This window comes from Zonotrichia leucophrys, chromosome 3 (genome assembly GCF_028769735.1).
Source record: "Zonotrichia leucophrys gambelii isolate GWCS_2022_RI chromosome 3, RI_Zleu_2.0, whole genome shotgun sequence".
NCBI lineage: Eukaryota > Metazoa > Chordata > Aves > Passeriformes > Passerellidae > Zonotrichia > Zonotrichia leucophrys.
Genome location: NC_088172.1, coordinates 114,091,718 through 114,117,830, shown reverse-complemented (window position 1 = coordinate 114,117,830; position 26,113 = coordinate 114,091,718). Strand labels below are relative to the sequence as shown.

The window sequence follows — 26,113 nt, the reverse complement described above, 5'->3', positions numbered from 1 at the left end:
CCCCCTCTAAGCCCCGCCCCTTTCCCACTCCGCTCTGCCCGCGCTCGGGAATTTCTCCCTCTCCCAGGTAAGGAAATTCCCGCGGGTTTTTCGCGCCAAAATCGCGATTTTAGTCCCCAAAAATAAAAGAAAAATCCGCAAAAAAAAAAAAAAAATAAGCAAAAAAACCCAGGAAAAATTGGGGAAAGATAAATAAAAAAAATTCCCCCCCAAAAAAAAAAATCCGAGAAAAATCTTGGAAAAATGGGGAAAAAACCCGGGAAAATCAGAAAATAAGTTGCTCAAAAAAAAAAAAATCCGGGAAAAATCTGGGAAAAATAAAAAAAATTCCCCTAAAAAATCAATAAAAAAATTCCCCCTAAAAAAAAAAATCCGGGAAAAATCTTGGAAAAATGTGGAAAAAAACCAGGGAAAATCAGAAAATAAGTAGCTCAAAAAAAAAAAAAAATCCGGGAAAAATCTTGGAAAAATAAAAAAAATTCCCCCTAAAAAAATAAAAAAAAATTCCGGGAAAAATCTTGGAAAAAAAGAAAAATCCGCAAAAAAACCCAGGAAAAATTGGGGAAAGATAAATAAAAAAAATTCCCCCTAAAAAAAAAAAAATATTCCTGGAAAAATCTTGGAAAAATGGGGAAAAAACCAGGAAAAATCTGGGGAAAATCAGAAAATAAGTAGCTCAAAAAAAAAAAAAAATCCGGGAAAAATCTTGGAAAAATGGGAAAAAAACCAGGGAAAATCAGAAAATAAGTAGCTCAAAAACCCAGGAAAAATTGGGGAAAGATAAATAAAAAAAATTCCCCCTAAAAAAAAAAAAAAATTCCTGGAAAAATCTTGGAAAAATGGGGAAAAAACCCGGGAAAATCAGAAAATAAGTAGCTCAAAAATAAAAAAGAATCCGGGAAAAATCTTGGAAAAAATAAGTAGCTCAAAAAAAAAAATCCGGGAAAAATCTGGGAAAAATAAAATAAAATGTCCCTCAAAAATAAAAATAATTCAGGAAAAGAATCAGGAAAAATCCGGGAAAAATAAATTAAAAATTTACCCCCCCAAAAAAAAAAAAATCCAGGAACAAAATCAGGAAAAAATAAAAAATAAATCCGGGCAAAAATCCAGGAAAAATCCTTAAAAAACCGGGGAAAATCTCGGGAAAAAAGAGGGAAAAAACCAGGAAAAATCTGGGAAAAAAAAATAAAAAAATCCGGGAAATATCCCAGAAAAATCCGGGAAAAATAAAAAATAAATACCCCATAAATAACAAAAAATCCGAGAAAAATCCGGGAAAAATAAAAAAAAAAGTGTCCTAAAAATAAAAAAAAAAAAAAAAAAAATCCGGGGAAAAATCATTAATAAAATGGGGAAAATGAGGAAAAATCAGGAAAAATCCGGGAAAAATAAAAAAATTAATTCCCCAAAAATGAAAAAAAAATCCGGGAAAATCCGGGGAAAAATCCAGGAAAAATCCTTTAAAAACCGGGAAAATAAAAAATCCGGGGAATAAAAAATCCCCTCAAAAATCTGGGAAAAATCCGGGAAAAACTCTACAAAAATCCAGGAAAAATCCTGGAAAAAACCCTAAAAAATCAGGGAAAAATAAAAAAGTTTCCAAAAAAAAAAATTTAAAAATCTCAGGGAAAAAAACCTAAAAAATCTCTAAAATTCAGAGAAAAATCTCCAAAAAATCCCCCAAAAATCCAGGAAAATCCCCCAAAATCCAGGAAAAAACCTGGAAAAAATCCCAGAAAAATTCCTTAAAAATCCTAAAAATTAAAATCCCTAAAAAATCCCAAAAAAATCCCAGAAAAATCCCAAAAAATCCCAATAAAAATCCTGGATAAATCCCAAAAAATCCCAAAAAAATCCCAGAAAAATCCCCAAAAAATCCCCCAAAAAATCCTGGAAAAATACTGTAATAATCCCAAAAAATCCACCAAAAATCTCAAAAAATCCCCCAAAAATCCCCAAAAAAATCCCCCCAAAAAATCCCCAAAAAAATCCTCAAAAATCCCCCAAAAAATCCCAAAAAATCCCCAAAACCCCCCCCCCAAAAAAATAAAAAAAAAATCCCAATAAAAATCCTGGAAAAATCCAAAAAAATCCCAAAAAAATCCCTCAAAAAATCCCAAAGAAATCCCAAAAAATCCAAAAAAAATCCCAAAAAATCCCCAAAAAATCCCCCAAAATTCCCAAAAAATCCCCCAAAAATCCCCCAAAAATCCCAAAAAATCCCAAAAAATCCCCAAAAAATAATTTATAAAACTATGAAAAAATCCTTTATAAATTCCTTATTAAGGTATTTATTTTAATAAATTAATAATTTCTATATAAACTATAATATATTTATTTATATATATTAACATATATTAATTTTATAAATATATATTATTATGTATAATATATAATATATATGTAAAATATATATTAAATATTTATTAAATATATTTTAAATATATATTAATATATATAATGTATATATTAATATATATTAATAAATAAATATTATAATATATAAATATATATTTATATCTACATATATAAATAAATATTAAGTAATAAATATATATAAAATATATATTAATATGTATAATTTATATTAATTATTATATTCTTTTCATAACTGGTTAAATTCATCAATTTTGTGCTTTTAAATAAATTGAATTAATCAATTTGTATTTTATTTATTCCTAATATATTAATTAATTATTAATATATTTAATACATTGAACTAATTATTACCATATTTATTAACATTGTATTTATATAAGTAATTATACTTCATACATTAAGTTAATTATTAATTAATTAATTATTAATAACTATGATTACCAGATCCATTATTTCTGTATTTATTTCTATTACATTAAATTTATTTCATTATTTATCATTAATTATAATATATTCATTAATAATGCATTTAATAGATTGGATTCATTATTACCATATTTATTTATTTATTGTACATTCAATTAATTCATTAATTAATCACTAATATTCATTATTGACAGGTTCATTATTGCTGTATTCATCTATAATCCATTAAATTTATTCATTATTAGTTATTAATTTATTATTAGTTATTAATATTTTCATTATTAATGGATTTAATAGATTTGATTCATTATTACCATATTTATTTTTTTATTATACATTAAATTAATTATTTATAATTACTAATATTCATTATTGACAGATTCACCATTGCTGTATTAATTTATGATCCATTAAATTAATTAGTTATTAATTAATTAGTTATTAATATATTCATTATTAATGTATTTAATAGATTATCTTCATTATTACCAATATTTATTTATGTATTTAATAGATTAGATTATAATTTATTTATTTATTTATTGTACATTAAATTAATTCATTAATTAATCACTAATATTCATTATTGACAGATTCATTATTGCTCTATTCATTTATGATCCATTAAATTAATTAGTTATTAATTAATTATTAGTTATTAATATATTCATTATTAATGTATTTAATAGATTAGATTAATTATTACTGTACATTAAATTAATTCATTAAGTTATTAATAATTATTCATTTTAACGTCTTTATTTCAAATATAATTAATTAATTAATTAATTAATTTTGATTATCTTTCTCTTTTATTTATTTAGTTATTATTCCCCATATATTTAATATAGAAAATTAATTAATTAATTATGAATAAATGAATTCTTCCATGACTCAGCACCCGTTATGTAATTGGCCATTCTTTAATTACATAACCGTCATTAATTACATAACCTTCATTGATTATTAATGAATCCTTCCCAATATAATTGTCCATTCTTTAATTACATAACCGTCATTAATTACATAACCTTCATTAATTATTAATGAATCCTTCACAGCCGGATCTCCCGGCCTCTCCATGGCAATTCTCCTTCTCTAATTACAGAACCTTAATTAATGCTAATTAATACATGATTTATTTATTTTTTATTATTAATTAGTAATTATTAATTAATGAATCATTCTCAGCCGGATTTCCCTATGTGTCCATGGGAATTTTCCTTCTCTAATTACAGAACCTTAATTAATGCTAATTAATAAATGATTTAATTATTTTTTATTATTAATTATTAATTAATCATTCCCAGCAGGATTTCCCAGCCTCTGCATGGGAATTTTCCTTCTCTAATTACAGAACCTTAATTAATGCTAATTAATAAATGATTTAATTATTTTTTATTATTAATTATTAATAATTATTCCCAGCCGGATTTCCCGGCCTCTCCATGGGAATTTTCCTTCTCTTATTACAGAACCTTAATTAATGCTTAATTAATGATTTATTTATTTATTTTTATTATTAATTAGTAATTATTAATTAGTGATTATTAATGAATCATTCCCAGCTGGATTTCCCGGCCTCTCCATGGGAATTTTCCTTCCCTAATTGCATAACCTTAATTAATGCTTAATTAATGCATGAATTAATGATAATTTACTATTTACTATTTACTAATTAATATTAATTATTATTTATTCTTACTATTATTCATTATTATTTTTTATTTTTTATTATTAATTATTGATTCTTAATTATCAATCATTCCCAGCAGGATTTTCCGGCCTCTGAATGGGAATTTTCCCTCCCTATTTGCATGACCTTAATTAATGCTTAATTAATGCATGAATTAATGATTATTTACTATTTATTATTTACTAATTATTTTTAACTATTGTTTATTATTACTATTATTAAGTATTAATTATTAGTTATTAATTATTAATTATCATTGCATAATCTTAATGCATGAATTAATGATTATTTACTTTTTACTAATTATAATCAATTTTTAGTTAATATTACTATTATTAACTATTAATTATTAACTACTAACTATTAAATATGAATTATTTATCACTAAGCATTAATTATTATTAATTATAAATTATTAATTATCGATTATTTACTATTGATTATTTACTAATTATTATTAATTATTGTTTATTATTACTATTATTAATTATTAGTTATTAGTTATTAGTTATTGATTATAATTGCATAATCTTAATGCATGAATTAATGATTATTTACTATTTACTAATTATTATCAATTGTTAGCTATTATTACTATTATTAATTATTAGTTATTAACTACTAACTATTAAATATGGATTATTTATCATTACGTATTAATTATTATTAATTATAAATTATTAATTAATTGATTATTAATTACCAATTATTTCCAGCTGGATTTCCCGGTCTTTCCATGGGAATTTTCCCTCCCTAATTGCATGACCTTAATTAATGCATGAATTAATGATTATTTACTATTTACTAATTATTATTAATTATTAATTATTATTTCTATTATTTCATTATTACTATTATTACTATTATTAATTATTAATATAACTATTAAGTATTAACTATAACTATGAATTATTAATTATTAATTATTAATTATTAATTATTAATTATTAATTATTAATTATTAATTATCCCCGCAGGGTTTCCCGGTCTCTCCATGGGATTTTTCTCCCTTTGGGTTTTGCTGCTGCTGCTGCAGCCGGGTGAGAAACTGAACAGAATTCCCAAAATTCCCAAAAATTCCCAAAAATTCCCAAAAAAATCCCAAAAAATTCCCCAAAAAATTCCCAAAAATTCCCAAAAAAATTCCCCAAAAAATTCCCAAAAATTCCCACAAAAATTCCCCAAAAATTCCCAAAAAAATCCCCCAAAATTCCCAGAAAAATCCAAAAAAATTTCCCAAAATTCCCAAAAAAATCCGCCAAAATTGCCTCAAAAATTTCCCAAAAAATTCCCCCAAAATTCCCCAAAGTTTCCCAAAAAATTCCAAAAAAATCCCCCCCAAAATTCCCAAAGAATTCCAAAAAATTCCCCAAAAATTTCCCCAAAAATCCCAAAAAATTCCCAAAAAATTCCCCAAAAATTCCCCAAAAATTCCCAAAAATTCCAAAAATTCCCAAAAAATTCCAAAAATTCCCCCAAAAATTCCAAAAAATTCCCAAAAATTCCCAAAAATTCCGCCAAAAATTTCCCCCAAAAATTCCCAGAAAATTCCCAAAAAATTCCCCAAAAAATCCCAAAAATTCCAAAAAATTCCCAAAAAATTCCCCAAAAATTCCCAAAAATTCCCCCAAAATTCCTCAAAAAATTCCCCAAAAAATCCCTCTGCATAAATTCCTGCAAATCTGATAATCCTGAAAATTCCAACTGAATAATTCCAAATGATAATTCCCATAATTCTGATAAATTCCCGGGATATTCCTGGATAATTCTGGATAATTTCGGGATAAATTCCCTGGATAATTCTGGAATATTTCTGCAATAATTACTGAATAATTTCTGAATAATTTCTGAATAATTCCTGCATAATTCTGGGATAATTCTGGGATAATTCTGGGATAATTCCGGGATAATTCTGGGATAATTCCTGGATAATTCTGGGATAATTCTGGGATATTTCTGGGATATTTCTGGGATATTTCTGAATAATTCTGATAATTCTGGGATAATTCTGGAATATTTCTGGGTAATTCTGGAATTCTGAATAAATCGATTCATTCTGATAATCCTGGAATATTCTGCAGTAATTACTGAATATTTCTGAATAATTTGGAATATTTCTGAAATGATTCCTGAATAATTTCTGACATAATTTCTGCATAATTCTGGGATAATTCTGGATATTCTGGGATAATTCTGGCTAATTCTGGGATAATTCTGGGATAATTTTGGAGTAATTCTGGAATATTTCTGGAATAATTCTGGGATAATTCTGGAAATAATTCCTGAATAATTCTGGGATAATTTCTGCATAATTCTGGGATAATTCTGGAATAATTCTGGAATATTTCTGAAATAATTTCTGAATAATTCCTGCATAATTCTGGGATATTTCTGGAATATTTGTGGGATATTTCTGGATTAATTCTGGGATAATTCTGGATAATTCTGGATAATTCTGGAATATTTCTGAACAATTTCTGAATAATTCTGGGTAATTCTGGAATATATTCTGGATAATCTGGTATTTCTGGATATAATTCTGGAAATAATTCCTGAAGCTAATTCTGGAATAAATTCTGGATAATCTGGCAATTCCTGGATAATTCTGGGATATTTCTGAAATAATTCTGATAATTCTGGGATAATTCTGGATTTTAAATTCTGGGATAATTCTGGGATAATTCTGGAATAATTCTGGGATAATTCTGGGATAATTCTGGGATAATTCCTGAATAATTCTGGGATAATTCTGGGATAATTCTGGAATATTTCTGAATAATTTCTGAAATAATTTCTGAATAATTCCTGCATAATTCTGGGATAATTCTGATCTGGATAATTCTGCTGATAATCCTGGGATAATTCCTGCATAATTCTGGGATAATTCTGGAGTATTTCTGGCATAATTCTGGGATAGTTCTGGGATAATTCTGGGATAATTTTGGGCTAATTCTGGGATAATCCTGGGATAATTCTGGGATAATTCTGGGATAATTCTGTAATAATTCTGGAATAATTCTGATAATTTCTGAATAATTCCTGCATAATTCTGGGATAATTCTGGGATAATTCTGGGATAATTCTGGGATAATTCTGGGATAATTCTGGGATAATTCTGGGATAATTCCTGCATAATTCCTGCATAATCCTGGGATAATTCTGGGATAATTCTGGGATAATTCTGGGATAATTCTGGGATAATTCTGGGATAATTCTGGAATAATTTCTGTATAATTCTGGGATAATTCTGGGATAATTCTGGGATAATTCTGAGATAATTTCTGAATAATTCCTGCATAATTCTGGGATAATTCTGGCATAATTCTGGAATATTTTTGGAATATTTCTGAAATAATTTCTGAATAATTCTGGGATAATTTCTGCATAATTCTGGAATATTTCTGGAATAATTTCTGAATAATTCCTGCATAATTCTGGGATAATTCTGGGATAATTCTGGACTAATTTCTGAATAATTCTGGGATATTTCTGGAATAATTCTGGAATATTTCTGCAATAATTACTGAATAATTTCTGAATAATTTTGGAATATTTCTGGGATAATTCCGGGATAATTCTGGGATATTTCTGGGCTAATTCTGGGATAATTCCGGGCTATCTCTGGGCTAACCCTGGGCCGTTTCCGGGGTGCCCAGGGCGGTGCCAGCGGCGCAGCCACGCCGAGGATCGGCTCTTCAAGCGCCTTTTCTCCGCCTACAACCGCTGGTCCCGGCCCGTCCCCAACACCTCCGACGTCGTCATCGTGCGCTTCGGCCTCTCCATCGCCCAGCTCATCGACGTGGTGAGGGTTCTGGGAATCTGGGATGGAATTCCCGGGATTCTGGGCTGGAATTCCTGGGATTCTGGAGAAAAAAATCCCGGGATTCTGGGGTTGGAATTCCCGGGATTCTGGGCTTGGAATTCCTGGGATTCTGGAGGAAAAATTTCTGGGATTCTTTGGTTGGAATTCCTGGGATTTTAGGGCCAAAATTTCTGGGATTCTGGAGGAAAATTTCTGGGATTCTGGAGGAAAAATTTCTGGAATTCTGGGGTTGGAATTCCTGGGATTCTGGGGCTGGAATTCCCAGGATTCTGTGGTTGGAATTTCTGGGATTCCAGGGCCAAGATGTCTGGGTTTCTGAGGTTGGAATTCCTGGGAATCTGGGCCCAAATTCCTGGATTTCACAGCAAAAATTTCTGGATTCTGTGGTTGGACTTAATGGATTGTGGAGTGGAAAATTCCCAGGATTCTGGGGTTGGAATTCCCGGGATTCTGGGGTTGGAATTTATGGGATTCTGGCTGGAATTCCCGGAATCTGGGGTTGGAATTCCTGGGATTCTGTGGTTAAAATTCCCAGGATTCTGGGGTTGGAATTCCTGGGATTCTGGGCTGGAATTCCCGGGATTCTGGGGTTGTGATTCCTGGGTTTCTGGGGTTGGAATTCCCGGGAATCTGGGCTGGAATTCCCGGGAATCTGGAGGAAAAATTCCTGGGATTCTGGGTTGGAATTCCTGGGGTTCGGGGTTGAAATTCCCAGGATATTGTGGTTGAAATTCCCACAATTCTGTGGTTAAAATTCCCAGGATTCTGGAATTCTCATTCCTGGGATTCTGGGCTGGAATTCCCGGATTCTGGGGTTGGAATTCCTGGGGTTCTGTGGTGGAATTTCTGGGGTTCTGGGGTTGGAATTCCCGGATTCTGGGGCTGGAATTCCTGGGATTCTGGGGTTGGAATTCCTGGGATTCTGGGGTGGAATTCCCGGGATTCTGGGGTTGGAATTCCTGTGGTTCTGGAGGAAAAATTTCTGCGATTCTGGGTTGGAATTCCTGGGATTCTGTGATCGAAATTCCTGGATTCTGGGGCTGGAATTCCCGGGATCTGGGGTTGGAATTTCTGGGTTCTGTGTTGGAATTTCTGGGGTTTGAGGGTTGGAATTCCCGGGAATCTGGGGCTGGAATTCCTGGGATATTGCGGTTGAAATTCCCATAATTCTGTGGTTAAAATACCCGGGATTCTGGGGCTGGAATTCCTGGGTTCTGGAGGAAAAAGTTCTGGGATTCTGGGGTTGGAATTCCCGGGAATCTGGGGCTGGAAATTCCCACAATTCTGTGGTTAAAATTCCCGGGATTCTGGGGTTGGAATTCCCGGGAATCTGGAGGAAAAATTTCTGGGGTTCTGGGATTGAAATTCCCGGGATTCTGGGGTTAGAATTCCGGGGTTCTGAGGTTGGAATTCCTGGGATTCTGGGCTTGGAATTGCTGGGGTTCTGGAGGAAAAAATTCTGGGATTCTGTGGTTGGACTTAATGGGATTGTGGAGTGGAAAATTCTCTGGATTCTGTGGCCAAAATTTCTGGGATTCTGGGGTTGGAATTTCTGGGGTTTGAGGGTTGGAATTCCCGGGATTCTGGGGTGGGAACTCCCAAATTTCTGTGGTTAAAATTCCAGGATTCTGGGGTTGGAATTCCTGGGATTCTGTGATCGAAATTCCTGGATTCTGGGCTGGAATTCCTGGGATTCTGGGGTTGGAATTCCTCGGATTCTGGGCTGGAATTCCGGATTCTGGAGGAAAAATTTTTGGGATTCTGGGTGGAAATTCCCAGGATATTGTGGTTGAAATTCCCAGGATTCTGGGGTTGGAATTCCGGGATTCTGGGGTTGGAATTCCTGGGGTTCGGGGTTGGAATTCCCGGGAATCTGGAGGAAAAATTTCTGGGATTCTGGGGTTGGAATTCCCAGGATATTGGGGTTGGAATTCCCGGATTCTGGGGTTGGAATTCCTGGGGTTATGGAGAAAAAAATTCTGGGATTCTGGGCTGGAATTCCCAGGATTCTGGGTTGGAATTCCCGGGAATCTGGGCTGGAAATTCCCGGGATTCTGGGGCTGGAATTCCCGGGATTCTGGGGTTGGATTCCCGGGATTCTGGGGTTGGGATTCTGGGGTTCTGGAGGAAAAATTTCTGGATTCTGGGCTTGGAATTCCTGGGTTCGGGTTTGGAATTCCTGGGATTCCAGGGCCAAAATTTCTGGGATTCTGGAGGAAAAATTTCTGGGATTCTGGGGTTGGAATTCCCGGGATTCTGGGGCTGGAATTCCCGGGATTCTGGAGGAAAAATTCCTGGGGTTCTGGGGTTGGAATTCCTGGATTCCAGGGCCAAAAAGTCTGGGTTTCTGGGGTTGGAATTTCTGGGATTTTGGTTGGAATTCCTGGGATATTGTGGTTGAAATTCCCACAATTCTGTGGTTAAAATTCCCAGGTTTCTGGGGTTGGAATTGTTGGAAATCCTGGGATTTGGGTTGGAATTTCTGGGGTTCTGGGATTGGAATTCCCGGGATATTGTGGTTGAAATTCCCAAATTTCTGTGGTAAAAATTCCCAGGATTCTAGGGTTGGAATTCCCTGGATTCTGAGGCTGGAATTCCTGGGATTCTGGGGTTGGAATTCCTGGGGTTCTGGGGCTGGAATTCCTGGGATTCTGGAGGAAAAAGTTCTGGGATTCTGGGGTTGGAATTCCTGGGATTCCAGGGCCAAAAATTCTGCGGTTGGAATTCCTGGGAATCTGGGCCCAAATTCCTGGGATTCCGCAGCAAAAATTTCTGGGATTCTGTGGTTGGACTTAATGGAATTCTGGAGTGGAAAATTCCCAGGATTCTGGGGTTGGAATTCCCGGGAATCTGGGGTTGGAATTCCCGGGGTACTGGAATTCTGATTCCTGGGATTCTGGGGTTGGAATTCCCGGGATTCTGGGGTTGGAATTCCCAAAATTCTGTGGTTAAAATTCCCAGGTTTCTGGGGTTGGAATTCCCAGGATTCCAGAGCCAAAAAGTCTGGGATTCTGTGGTTGGAATTCCTGGGATTCTGGGGCTGGAATTTCTGGGTTCCAGGGCCAAAAATCTGGGTTTCTGGGGTTGGAATTCCTGGGATTCTGGAGGAAAAATTTCAGGAATTCTGGGGTTGGAATGCCCAGGACATTATGGTTGAAATTCCCACAATTCTGTGGTTAAAATTCCCAGGATTCTGGGGTTGGAATTCCTGGGATTCCGTGGTCAAAATTCCTGGGATGCCAGGGTCAAAAATTCCCAGGATTCCACAGCCCTAATTCCCATGATTGCGCAGCACTAATTCCTGGAATTGCATAGTCATGATTCCCGGGATTCTGCATCTGTAATTCCTGTGATTCCACGGGGCGAAATTTCCAGGATTCCTCAGCTGAAATTCTCGGGATTCTGGGGTTGGAATTCCTGGGGTTCGGGGGTTGGAATTCCCAGGATATTGTGGTTGAAATTCCCAAAATTCTGTGGTTAAAATTCCTGGGATTCTGGGGTTGGAATTTCTGGGATTCCAGGGCCAAAATTCCTGGGATTCTGGGGTTGGAATTCCTGGGATTCTGAAGGAAAAAGTTCTGGGATTCTGGGGTTGGAATTCCTGGGATTTTGGGGTTGGAATTCCTGGGATTCTGGGGTTGGAATTCCTGGGATTCTGGGGCTGGAATTCCTGGGATATTGTGGTTGAAATTCCCACAATTCTGTGGTTAAAATTCTCGGGATTCTGGGGTTGGAATTCCTGGGGTTCTGGGGCTGGAATTCCTGGGATTCTGGAGGAAAAAGTTCTGGGATTCTGGGGTTGGAATTCCCAGGATTCTGGGGTTGGAATTCCCAAATTTCTAGGATTCCAGGGCCAAAAATCTGGGTTTCTGGGGTTGGAATTCCTGGGATTCTGGAGGAAAAATTTCAGGAATTCTGGGGTTGGAATGCCCAGGAAATTATGGTTGAAATTCCACAATTCTGTGGTTAAAATTCCCAGGATTCTGGGGTTGGAATTCCCGGGATTCTGGGGTCGTAATTCCTGGAATTCTTCAGCCATGATTCCCATCCCTACAGCCCCCATCCCATATCCCTTTATCCTTTTATCCCATATCCCCCATCCCTATATCCACTATCCATTTATCCCGTTATCCCAATATCCTTATGTCCTTCTAGCCCATGTCCCTCTATCCCTTTATCCCTCCCATATCCCATATCCTTTTATCCCGCTATCCCATATCCCTGTATCCCCCATTCCTATGTCCATTATCCATGTAACCCATTATCCCAATATCCCTTTATCCCCCTATCCTCCATCCCTATATCCTATATCCCACATCCCTATATCCCCCATCCCATATCCCTGTATCCCCCATTCCTATGTCCATTATCCATGTAACCCGTTATCCCGATATCCCTTTATCCCCCTATCCCATATCCCTATATCCCATATCCCATATCCCTTTATCCCCCTATTCTATATCCTTTTATCCCTCTATCCCATATCCCTTTATCCCTCTATCCCACATCCCTATATCCCATATCCCATATCCCTTTATCCCCCTATCCTCCATCCCATATCCCTTTATCCCCCCTATCCCATATCCCTTTATCCCCTATCCCATATCCCTTTATCCCTCTATCCCATATCCTTTTATCCCCCTATCCCACATCCCTTTATCCCCCTATCCTCCATCCCTATATCCCATATCCCACATCCCTTTATCCCCCTATCCCATATCCTTTTATCCCTCTATCCCATATCCCTTTATCCCCCTATCCCATATCCCCCTATCCCATATCCTTCTATCCCATATCCCTCTATCCCATATCCCTCTATCCCATATCCCCCTATCCCATATTCTTCTGTTAATTTACCCCTTTATCCACCATCCCTATATCCCCCTATCCCATATCCCACATCCCACATCCCACATCCCATATCCCATATCCCATATCCCATATCCCATATCCCACATCCCATATCCCACATCCCCTATCCCATATCCCATATCCCCTATCCCACATCCCATATCCCATGTTCCCATATCCCATATCCCCCTATCCCACATCCCATATCCCACATCCCACATCCCATATCCCACATCCCATATCCCACATCCCACATCCCATATCCCCTATCCCATATCCCCTATCCCATATCCCCCTATCCCATATCCCACATCCCATATCCCATATCCCCCTATCCCATATCCCACATCCCACATCCCACATCCCATATCCCATATCCCACATCCCATATCCCATATCCCCTATCCCACATCCCACATCCCATATCCCCTATCCCATATCCCCTATCCCATATCCCCCTATCCCATATCCCACATCCCATATCCCATATCCCCTATCCCATATCCCACATCCCACATCCCATATCCCATATCCCATATCCCATATCCCATATCCCATATCCCATATCCCATATCCCACATCCCATATCCCCTATCCAATATCCCACATCCCAAAACCAACTCTCTGCCGCCCTCTAGTGCCCAAAAATCCCAAAAACATCCCAAAGAGCCGATCCTGATGGGGGCCGGGCATTTTGGGATTTCCTGGAATATTGGGAAGTTTGGGATTCCCTGGGGTTTTGGGATTTCCTGTAATTTTGAGGATTTTGGGATCCTCGGGAATTTTGGGATTTCCTGTAATTCTGGGAACTTTGGGATTTCCTGGATTTTTGGTACCCCCCGGAATGTTGGGAATTTTGGGAATTTTGGGGCCGTCCCTAAATCCCTCGGGATCTCGCGGCTCATCCCTCGTTCCCACCACAGGATGAGAAGAACCAGATGATGACCACCAACGTCTGGCTGAAACAGGTACGGGATTTGGGATTTGGGATTTGGGATTGGGATTTGGGTTTGGGATTGGGATTTGGGATTTGGGATTTGGGGTTTGGATTTGGGATTTGGGATTTGGGGTTTGGAGAACCAGATGATGACCACCAACGTCTGGCTGAAACAGGTACGGGATTTGGGATTTGGGATTGGGATTTGGGATTTGGGATTTGGGATTTGGGATTTGGGATTGGGATTGGGATTTGGGGTTTGGGATTTGGAGAACCAGATGATGACCACCAACGTCTGGCTGAAACAGGTGAGGGAATGGGATTGGGGATTTGGGATTGGGATTTGGGATTTGGGATTTGGGATTGGGATTTGGCATTTGGCATTGGGATTTGGCATTTGGGGATTTGGGATTGGGATTTGGGATTTGGCATTGGGATTTGGGATTTGGCATTGGGATTTGGGGTTTGGGATTTGGGATTTGGGAGTGGGATTGGGATTTGGGATTTGGGATTGGGATTTGGGGATTTGGGATTTGGGATTGGGATTGGGATTTGGGATTTGGGATTTGGGATTTGGAGAACCAAATGACGACCACCAATGTTTGGCCATAGCAGCTCTGAGGTGGTTCCAAACCGGGAATGGGATTTGGGATTAGGATTTGGAATGGAATTTGGCTGTGGGATTTGGAAATAGGATTTGGGAATGGGATCTGGGAGTGGAACTGGGATTCGGGAGTGGGATTTGGGAGCGGGATTTGAGAGAGGGACTTGGGATTGGGATTGGGATTTGGGATTTGGGAATGGGATTTGGAAATGGGATTTGGGAATGGGGGATGTGCCCCACGGGTGTGCCCCATGGATCATCCCCACGGGTGTGCCCCATGGATCATCCCCATGGATGTGCCCCATGGATGTGCCCCATGGATGTGCCCCACGGGTGTGCCCATGGATGTGCCCCATGGATGTGCCCCATGGATGTGCCCCACGGGTGTGCCCCACGGGTGTGCCCCATGGATCATCCCCATGGATGTGCCCCATGGATCATCCCCACGGGTGTGCCCCATGGATGTGCCCCATGGATGTGCCCCATGGGTGTGCCCCATGGATCATCCCCATGGATCATCCCCATGGATGTGCCCCACGGGTGTGCCCCACGGATCATCCCCACGGATGTGCCCCATGGATCATCCCCATGGATGTGCCCCACGGATGTGCCCCACGGGTGTGCCCCACGGATCATCCCCATGGATGTGCCCCATGGGTGTGCCCACGGGTGTGCCCCATGGATCATCCCCACGGGTGTGCCCATGGATCATCCCCATGATCATCCCCACGGATCATTCCCATGGATGTGCCCCACGGGTGTGCCCACGGGTGTGCCCCATGGATCATCCCCACGGGTGTGCCCCACGGGTGTGCCCACGGGTGTGCCCCACGGGTGTGCCCCACGGGTGTGCCCCATGGATCATCCCCACGGGTGTGCCCCATGGATGTGCCCCACGGGTGTGCCCCACGTCCCCGCGTGCCCCACAGGAGTGGAGCGATTACAAGCTGCGCTGGGACCCGGCCGAGTACGACAACGTCACCTCCATCCGCGTGCCCTCCGAGATGATCTGGATCCCCGACCTCGTCCTCTACAACAAGTGAGCGACAGGGCCGGCGCCGGGAATTCTGGGATGGCCGGGAATTCACAAAATGCCTTCACATCCCATTATCCAATCACATCCCATCCCATCCATCCCATCCATCCCATCCATCCAGTCCATCCCATCCCATCCCATCCATCCATGCCGATCCCATCCCATCCCATCCCATCCCATCCCATCCCCGTCCATCCCATCCCATCCCATCCCATCCATCCCTGATCCCATCCTATGATCCCATCCCATCCCATCCCATCCCATCCCATCCCATCCCGATCCCATCCCGTGATCCTCCATCCTATCGCATCCATCCCATCCCATCCATCCCATCTCCATCCCATCCCATCCCATCCCACCTTCATCCCTTTATCAATTCCATAGCTTCATCCCAGTCCCATCCAATCCCATTATGACCATCCAATCCCATCCCAACCCCATCCCATTATCCCTTTCCAGTTTTCCAGGCTATGGATGGACAGGTTCCACAGATCACAACCATCATGCATCCAAGGGCCCACCTTTCTCCATCCCCATTACCCATCCAAGGTCCATTCCAACCATCCCAACCCCATCCCAATCCCATTCCTGTACCATCTGACCATCCATCGCGTCCACATACCAAGGCCCACCATCTCCTGCCCCATTATATCCCATCCCACCATTCATCCCATTCTCCAGCAGCATCATCCCATTATCCATCCCATCCCATTCCTACTCATCCCTTCCATCCCAATCCATCCCAAAGTCCATCCCTATCCCATCCCCGCCATCCAACCCCATCCCAACCTGTCCCAACCCCACCCAACCCATTCTGTGTTTTCCAGCATGGATCGGCGAGTTCTGGTGACCACATGACCAAGCCCACCTGATCTCCTGCCCACTTATCCATCCCAAGGTCCATCCCAAGGCCATTCTCCAGTTCTATCCACCCATACCCCAATTCCTGACACCCACCTACCATATCCATGTTTTCAGCACGGATGGCGAGTTCGCAGTGACCCACGTGACCAAGGCCCACCTGATCTCCTGCCCCATTATCCCATTCCTCTCCATCCCAATTCTCCAAGCTCATCCCAACATTGATCCACCATGGTTCATACCCAAGTTTCCTATCCATCCCATTGCCATGACCCATCCCATAGCCATTTCATTATCCAGCCCAACCCAATGTCCACCCCAAACCCTTCCTGACCATCCAACCCCATCCCAACCCCATCCCAATCCCATTCCTGACCATCCCATCCCATTTCCACATTCGCCATCCCACCATCCCAATCCCATCCTTTTACCCATTCATACCCATACCCACCATTCTCCCATTCCTTTACCAAGGTCCATCCCAAGTCCATACCAAGTCATCCCCATTCCTGACCAATCCACCATCCCAATCCCGCCCCCACCCAATCTCCATTCCGTGTTTTCCAGCGGGACGGCGAGTTCGGGTGACGCACATGACCAAGGCCCACCTGATCTCCTGTCCCATTATCCCATCCCAAGGTCCATCCCACATCTGTCCATCCCAACCCATCCCCAACCCCATTCCGTGTTTTCCAGCGCGGACGGCGAGGTTCGCGGTGACCACATGACCAAGGCCCACCTGATCTCCTCCCATCCCATCCCAGTCATCCATCCATTAGTCTCCAACCAAGCCTTCCTGACCATCCATGCACGTTCCTGACCATCCACAAGCCATCCCAACCAGTTCTCCTGACCATCCATTTCCCATCCCAATTCCCTGTTCTCGTTTCCAGCCATGATCAGTTCCCGTGACAATACCAAGCCCTTCCTGATCTCCCACCCATCCACCACCTCATTCTGCCTTCTCCAACCAACTCATCCCAACCCCATTCCAGACCACGCACTTATGCCCATCCAACCACCTATTTCCCGGCTCCACCTCAATCCTCTTCACCATGGGTTTTCCAAGGTGGACCGCACATTCCTGACCAAGGCCCACTTCTCCTGACCATCCCATCCATCCCAGCCCCTTCCCATCCCATCCCACATGCCCATCAATCCCATCCGTCCCATTTCATCCCTTCTCCAACCAAGATCATCCCAAGGTTTATCCCAACATTCACCATCCCAACCCCATTCCTGACCATCCCAAAGTCCATTCCTGACCATTCCTGACCATCCCAACCCCACCCCAACCCCATTCCGTGTTTTCCAGCGCGGACGGCGAGTTCGCGGTGACCCACATGACCAAGGCCCACCCGATCTCCTGCCCCATCCCACCTCATCCTCTCCACAAGGTCATCCCAATCCACCCCAACCCCATTCCTGTTTCCATCAAGCCCAGTCGCTGACATCCCACCATGACCAAGGCCCTCTGATCTCCTGTCCCATCCCACTTCCCATCCATCCCAATCCATCCCCATGTCATCCCATCTCCAACAAGGATCCATCCCAACGCCATCCCAATCCCATTCCCGACAATCTGCCATCCCAACCCCATTCCCATACCCCATTCCATGACCCTACTTTCCCTGTTTTCCAGCGCGGACGGCGAGTTCGCAGTGACGCACATGACCAAGGCCCACCTGATCTCCTGCCCCATCCACTTCATCCCAGTCCCATCCAAGGTCCATCCCAACCCATCCCAACCCCATTCCCAATGTCCATACCCCAATCCCATCCCAACGTCCCATCCCAACCCACCACCCAACCTCCATTCCCATCTTTCCATCCAACACGTCATTCAAGGTCCATGCCAAGCCCATCCTGATCCTGCCCCAATCCCCATCTCACCCCACCGTTATCATTCTCGGACGCGATCGCGGAAGCTCATGACCAAGCCCATCCTGACTTCCTGCCACCTTCATCCCAAAGTCCATCCCAAGTCCCATTCCAGACCATCCCACCATCCTCACCATCCCAAGTCCCATTCCCAACCCCATCCCAACCCCATCCCAACCCCATTCCGTTTTTCCAGCGCGACGGCGAGTTCGCGGTGGCGCACATGACCAAGCCCACCTGTTCTCCTGCCCCATCCATCCCACCTTCATCCCTTCTCCAACCAAGGCCATCCAACGTTTATTCCAACCCATTCCCGACCATCCTGACCATCCCAACCCCATTCCTGATGACACCTGACCATTCTGTGTTTTCCAGCATGGATGGCGAGTTCGCGGTGACCCACATGACCAAGGCCCTCCTGATCTCCTGCCCCACCCCATCCCAAGGTCCATCCCAAGGTCCATCCCAAGGTCCATCCCAACCCCATCCCAACCATCCCAACCCCATCCCAACCCCATCCCAATCCCATCCCAACCCCATTCCGTGTTTTCCAGCGCGGACGGCGAGTTCGCGGTGACCCACATGACCAAGGCCCACCCGATCTCCTGCCCCATCCCATCCCACCTTCATCCCTTCTCCAACCAAGGCGCATCCCAAGGTCCATCCCAACCCCATTCCTGACCATCCCAAGCCCATCCCTGACCATTCCACCATGACCCAGGCCCACCTGTTCTCCTGTCCCATCTCATTGTCCCATCACCCCATCCCGTCCCATGTTCATCCCTTCTCCAGCCAAGGATCATCCCAAGGTCCATCCCAACCCCATTCCTGACCATCCCAACCCCATTCCTGACCATGTCAAGCCCATCCCAATACCATTCCTGACCATCCCAATCCCATCCCAATTCCACCCCAATCCCATTCCCAGTTTTCCAGCGTGGATGGCGAGTTCGCGGTGACCCACATGACCAAGGCCCACCTGATCTCCTGCCCCATTATCCCATCCCACCTTCATCCCTTCTCCAACCAAGGATCATCCCAAGGTCCACCCCAACCCCATTCCTGACCATCCCAACCCCATCCCAACCCCAACCCCATCCCAACCCCATTCCGTGTTTTCCAGCGCGGACGGCGAGTTCGCGGTGACCCACATGACCAAGGCCCACCTGATCTCCTGTCCCATCCCATCCCAAGGTCCATCCCAAGGTCCATCCCAACCCTATCCCAATCCCATTCCGTGTTTTCCAGCGCCGACGGCGAGTTCGCGGTGACCCACATGACCAAGGCCCACCCGATCTCCTGCCCCATTATCCCATCCCACCTTCATCCCTTCTTCAGCCAAGGATCATCCCAAGGTCCATCCCAACCCCATTCCTGACAACACCTGACCATTCCGTGTTTTCCAGTGTGGACGGTGAGTTCGCGGTGACGCACATGACCAAGGCCCACCTGATCTCCTGCCCCACCCCATCTTCATCCCACCTTCATCCATTCTCCAACCGAAGTTCTTCCCAACCCCATTCCTGACTGTTCCTGACCATCCCAAAGTCCATCCCAATCCCATTCGTGACCATCCCATCCCCATCCCCATCCCAAGGTCCATCCCAACCCCATCCCAATCCCATTCCGTGTTTTCCAGCGCCGACGGCGAGTTCGCGGTGACCCACATGACCAAGGCCCACCTGTCGTGGGACGGCACGGTGACCTGGGTGCCGCCGGCCATCTACAAGAGCTCCTGCAGCATCGACGTCACCTTCTTCCCCTTCGACCAGCAGAGCTGCAAGATGAAGTTCGGCTCGTGGACCTACGACAAGGCCAAGATCGACCTGGAGAACATGGACCACCAGGTGGACCTCAAGGACTACTGGGAGAGCGGCGAGTGGGCCATCATCAACGCCGTGGGCACCTACAACTCCAAGAAGTACGACTGCTGCACCGAGATCTACCCGGACATCACCTTCTACTTCGTCATCCGCCGCCTGCCGCTCTTCTACACCATCAACCTCATCATCCCGTGCCTGCTCATCTCCTGCCTCACCGTGCTGGTCTTCTACCTGCCCTCGGACTGCGGCGAGAAGATCACGCTGTGCATCTCGGTGCTGCTGTCCCTCACCGTCTTCCTGCTGCTCATCACCGAGATCATCCCGTCCACCTCGCTGGTCATCCCGCTCATCGGCGAGTACCTGCTCTTCACCATGATCTTCGTCACGCTCTCCATCATCATCACCGTCTTCGTGCTCAACGTGCACCACCGCTCGCCCAGCACGCACGCCATGCCCCCGTGGGTCAGGAGCTTCTTCCTGGGCCTGGTGCCCCGGTGGCTCTCCATGAAGAGGCCACCGCAGGAGGGGACGCGGGGACAAGATGGCCGCCCCGGGGCGGGGCTGAGCGCGTCGCGGTGCTGGCTGGAGACCGACGTGGACGACAAGTGGGAGGAGGAAGAAGAGGAAGAAGAAGAAGAGGAAGAAGAGGAGAAGGCCTACCCAAGCCACCGCACGGAGGAACCGAAAAAAACCAAATTCTGCTGCGGGAAGGAATCGGCGGGAGCGGGGTCCAAGGGGAAGGACAAGGACAAGGAGGAGGAGGAGGAGGAGGGGAAGGAGGAAGGCTCGGGGCGCGCTCGGGCGCTGTCGCCGAGGATGATGAAGGCTCTGGAGGGGGTGCAGTACATCGCCGAGCACCTGCGGGCCGAGGACGCCGACTCCTCCGTGAGTGCTGGGATGGAGATCCAAAATTTGGGAAGATCTGGGATGGAGATCCAAAATTTGGGGAGAATGATGAGAATTGGGGAAGGATATCCAAAATTTGGGAAGTTCTGGGTGTGGTGAATTGGGAGCTGGATGAGACCAAAATTGAAGTTGGAGGGACCAGGGGTGGGAGATGTCAAAATTGGGAAGTTCTGGGATTCAATGGATTGGGATGGAGATCCAAAGATTTGGGAAGTTATGGAGATCCATTGTGAGTTCTGGTGAGATCCAAAATTTGAGAAGATGGGATGGAGATCCCAAAAATTGGGAAGTCTGGGATGAAGGGTGGGTGGAGATCCAAAATGGAATTGGGTGAATCATTTGGGAGATTGGTGGATTGAAGTGATGGAGTCCAAAATCTGGGATTGAGAAGATCCAAATCCTGGGATGTTTGGGCTGGAGATGCCAAAGATTGGGAGATCTGGCTGGATCTTTGGGATGGGATGGAGATCTCAAATTTGGGAAGGAGATCTGTGGATCCATGAGTTGGGTATGGGGATCCAAAATGGAAGTCTGGGGAGATCAATGGAATGGGGACAGGGAAGATCCAAAATTTGGAGCAGAGGAAGTTCTGGAGAATCCATTGAGATTGGGATGGAGATCCAAAATTTGGGAAGTTCTGGGATGTGTGGGTGGGGCTGGAGGTCCCAAAACTGGAATGGGAAGTTCTGGGATCCATGGTTGGCTCCCAAGAACCCAAACCCATGGAGAAGATCCATGATCCATCTCCCACCTCCAGGGACATTCCCGCTTTTCCCAAAGTGGGTGTGGAGAACCCCAGGTCCAAGATGGAGACCTCCATGTTCCACCTCAGAAAATTCCAGAATTTCCATAGAAATATACTCACAAAACAGACACTTTCCAGAATTCTGGGTGATCTCCTACCCGAGGACACTCCCAGGAAGTTCTGGGTGTCTCCTGACCTTCTCCCATTCCCTTTTCCCAAAGCGATTGGAGAACCCAGGTCCAAGATCGAGACCTCCATGTCTCCACCTCAGAAAATTCCAGAACTTTTCCATGAACTGTGGTGTCTCCTCACCACAAGGACACTCCCAGAAGTTCTGGGTGATCTCCTGACCTTTCCACACCCTCCATTCCTGCTTTTCCCAAAGGCGATGTGGAGAACCTCAAGCCCAAGATGGAGACCTCCATGTCCACCTCAGAAAATTCCAGAATTTTCCAACAAGAAAAACTCAAAAAATTCCAGAACTTTCATGAACTTGTGGGTCTCCTCACCACGAGGAGACTCCCAGAAGTTCTGGGTGATCTCCTGACCTTTCCCATTCCTGCTTTTCCCAAAGTGGTGTGGAGAACTTCAGGTCCAAGTGGAGACCTCCATGTCCCACCTCAGAAAATTCCAGAACTTTCCATGAATGTGGTGTCTCCTCACCACAAGACATCCCAGGAAGTTCTGGGTGTCTCCTGACCTCTCCACACCCCCATTCCTGCTTTTCCCAAAGTTGTGGAGAACCCCAAGGTCCAAGGTGGAGACCTCCATGTCCCACCTCAGAAAATTCCAGAATTTTCCCATGAAATATTCTGATGTGTGTCTCCTCACCCGAGGAGACTCCCAAGAAGTTCTGGGTGTCTACCTCTCCAACCTTCCCATTCCTGCTTTTCCCAAGTAGGTTTGGAGAACCCCAGGTCCAAGATGGAACCTCCATGTCCCACCTCAGAAAATTCCAGAATTTTCCAACATGAAAAAACCAGAAAATTCCAGAATTTTCCATGAACTGTGGTGTCTCCTCACCACAAGGACACTCCCAGGTGAAGTTCTGGGTGGTCTCCTGACCTATCCCCATTCCTGCTTTTCCCAAAGTGGGTGTGGAGAACCCAGGTCCAAGATGGAGACCTCCATGTTCCACCTCAGAAATTCCAGAATTTTCCATGAACTGTGGGGTCTCTCACCACGAGGAGAGTTCCAGGAAGTTCTGGGTGTCTCCTGACCTTTTCCCACCCCTTTCCTGCTTTTCCCAAAGTGGGTGTGGAGAACCTCAGGTCCAAGATGGAGACCTCCATGTCCCACCTCAGAAAATTCGAACTTCCAGAAACTAATTCCACTTTCCATGAATTGTGGGTCTCCTCACCACGAGGAGATTCCCAGGAAGTTCTGGGTGTCTCCTGACCTTCCCCATTCCTGCTTTTCCCAAAGTGGGTGTGGAGAACCCAGGTCCAAGATGGAGACCTCCATGTTCCACCTCAGAAATAGAATTCCAGAATATTACTTTTCCATGAACTGTGGAGTCTCCTCACCGAGGACACTCCAAAGAAGTTCTGGGTGGTCTCCTGACCTTTCCCATCCTGCTTTTCCCAAAGTGGGTGTGGAGAACCCCAGGTCCAAGATGGAGACCTCCATGTCCCACCTCAGAAATTCCAGAATTTCCCAACGAAACGACTTTCCATGAACTGTGGTGTCTCCTGACCCGAGGAGATCCCAGAAGTTCTGGGTGGTCTCCTGACCATTCCCACATTCCCTTTTCCCAAAGTGGGTGTGGGGGAAACCTCAGTCCAATGGGGACCTCCATGTCCCACCTCAGAAAATTCCAGAACTTTCCATGAACTGTGGAGTCTCCTCACCACGAGGAGATCCCAAGAAGTTCTGGGTGTCTCCGACCCCGAGGGGAGAATTCCCCAAAGAAGTCTCCTGGGATGGTCTCTGATCTCTTTTGTTGATTACGCATTGGGCAGCGGGGGGGGGGGGGGGGGGGGGGGGGGGGGGGGGGGGGGGGGGGGGGGGGGGGGCTGGGGGGGCGTTCCATAATCGTATGCCCTGGTCCCAAAGGTGGTTTGGGAGATCCTGTGGGTTGGGAAACCTGACCGAGCCATCTCCATCCCACCACCTCACGAAGATTCCAACATTCCATATACTGTGTGCCCTCCATCACCATGAGGAATCCCAAATTCTGGTGATCCACCTCATGTCCGTCCACCACCCATGCCCAGATCCTGTCCTTCCCAATCATCATCTGATGAACCTCCAGGGGTCATGAAGGGATGAGGTTCCTGTTCCACCTCAGAAAATTCCAGAATTTTCCAACAAGAAAAACTCAGAAAATTCCAGAATTTTCCAGGAACTGTGGTGTCTCCTCACCACGAGGAGATTCCCAAGAAGTTCTGGGTGGTCTCCTGACCTTTCCCATTCCTGCTTTTCCCAAAGTGGGTGTGGAGAACCCCAGGTCCAAGATGGAGACCTCCATGTCCCACCTCAGAAAATTCCAGAACTTTCCATGAATTGTGGTGTCTCCTCACCACGAGGACACTCCCAGAAGTTCTGGGTGATCTCCTGACCTCTCCCACCACCCTTGTCCCCATTCCTGCTTTTCCCAGAGCAGATTTGGAGAACCCCAGGTCCAAGATGGAGACCTCCATGTCCCACCTCAGAAAATTCCAGAACTTTCCAACAAGAAAACTCAGAAAATTCCAGAACTTTCCATGAACTGTGGTGTCTCCTCACCACGAGGAGACTCCCAGGAAGTTCTGGGTGGTCTCCTGACCTCTCCCACCCCATTCCTGCTTTTCCCAAAGGAGATTTGGAGAACCCCAGGTCCAAGATGGACACCTCCATGTTCCACCTCAGAAAATTCCAGAATTTTCCAACAAGAAAACTCAAAAAATTCCAGAACTTTCCATGAACTATGGAGTCTCCTGACCCCGAGGAGATTCCCAGGAAGTTCTGGGTGATCTCCTGACCCCGAGGAGATTCCCAAGAAGTTCTGGGTGGTCTCCTGACCTTTCCCATTCCTGCTTTTCCCAAAGTGGGTGTGGAGAACCTCAGGTCCAAGATGGAGACCTCCATGTCCCACCTCAGAAAATTCCGGAATTTTCCATGAATTGTGGTGTCTCCTCACCATGAGGAGACTCCCAGGAAGTTCTGGGTGGTCTCCTGACCTCTCCCACCACCCTTGTCCCCATTCCTGCTTTTCCCAGAGCAGATTTGGAGAACCCCAGGTCCAAGATGGAGACCTCCATGTCCCACCTCAGAAAATTCCAGAACTTTCCAACAAGAAAAACTCAGAAAATTCCAGAACTTTCCATGAACTCTGGAGTCTCCTCACCGTGAGGAGACTCCCAGGAAGTTCTGGGTGATCTCCTGACCCCGAGGAGATTCCCAGGAAGTTCTGGGTGATCTCCTGACCCCGAGGAGATTCCCAAGAAGTTCTGGGTGGTCTCCTGACCTTTCCCATTCCTGCTTTTCCCAAAGTGGGTGTGGAGAACCTCGGGTCCAAGATGGAGACCTCCATGTCCCACCTCAGAAAATTCCAGAACTTTCCATGAACTGTGGTGTCTCCTCACCACGAGGAGACTCCCAGGAAGTTCTGGGTGATCTCCTGACCCCGAGGAGATTCCCAAGAAGTTCTGGGTGGTCTCCTGACCTTTCCCATTCCCACTTCTCCCAAAGTGGATTTGGAGAACCCGTGGTGGGATCAACCCTACCCTGGCCATCTCCATCCCCCACCTCAGAAAATTCCAGAACTTTCCATGAACTGTGGTGTCTCCTCACCACGAGGAGACTCCCAGGAAGTTCTGGGTGGTCTCCTGACCCCGAGGAGATTCCCAAGAAGTTCTGGGTGGTCTCCAGACCCCATGAGATCCTCGGGATGGGATTCCCGAGGGATCCACCACCGTTCTCCTCCCCGGCAGGTGAAGGAGGACTGGAAGTACGTGGCCATGGTGATCGACCGGATCTTCTTGTGGATCTTCATCATGGTCTGCCTGCTGGGCACCGTGGGGCTCTTCCTGCCGCCCTACCTGGCCGGCATGATCTAGGGTGGACCAGGAACGGTGGTGGGAATGGTGGGAATGGTGGGAATGGTGGTGGTCGTGTCCTGCTGGAGGCTGGTGGTGGGATGGAAGCTGTGGGAGATCTCC

At 44.5% G+C, this 26,113-nt stretch overlaps 1 protein-coding gene across 2 annotated transcripts; it reads left to right on the top strand.

The window, feature by feature from the left end:
• The first annotated feature begins 29 nt into the window (after positions 1 to 29).
• On the top strand, positions 30 to 26,113 carry CHRNA2 (cholinergic receptor nicotinic alpha 2 subunit). 2 transcript variants are annotated; one of them, XM_064707159.1, is made up of 7 exons: positions 30 to 67; positions 5,482 to 5,544; positions 8,161 to 8,306; positions 14,102 to 14,146; positions 15,649 to 15,758; positions 20,137 to 21,205; positions 25,886 to 26,113. In XM_064707159.1, exons 2-7 carry the CDS (start codon positions 5,499 to 5,501, stop codon positions 26,009 to 26,011), a joined length of 1,542 nt encoding a protein of 513 aa, XP_064563229.1. In that variant the 5' UTR covers positions 30 to 67; positions 5,482 to 5,498; the 3' UTR covers positions 26,012 to 26,113. The 2 variants fall into 2 exon arrangements, with proteins under 2 accessions (XP_064563229.1, XP_064563230.1); XM_064707160.1 differs by lacking the exons at positions 30 to 67; positions 5,482 to 5,544; positions 8,161 to 8,306; positions 14,102 to 14,146 and adding an exon at positions 14,393 to 14,423.

Coding starts and splice junctions, on each gene's coding strand:
- CHRNA2 (XM_064707159.1), top strand. CDS start 5,499: ATGGGATTTTTCTCCCTTTGGGTTTTGCTGCTGCTGCTGCAGCCGG. Junction 5,545..8,160: donor GCTGCTGCTGCTGCAGCCGG/GTGAGAAACTGA, acceptor CGGGGTGCCCAG/GGCGGTGCCAGCGGCGCAGC. Junction 15,759..20,136: donor GACCTCGTCCTCTACAACAA/GTGAGCGACAGG, acceptor CGTGTTTTCCAG/CGCCGACGGCGAGTTCGCGG.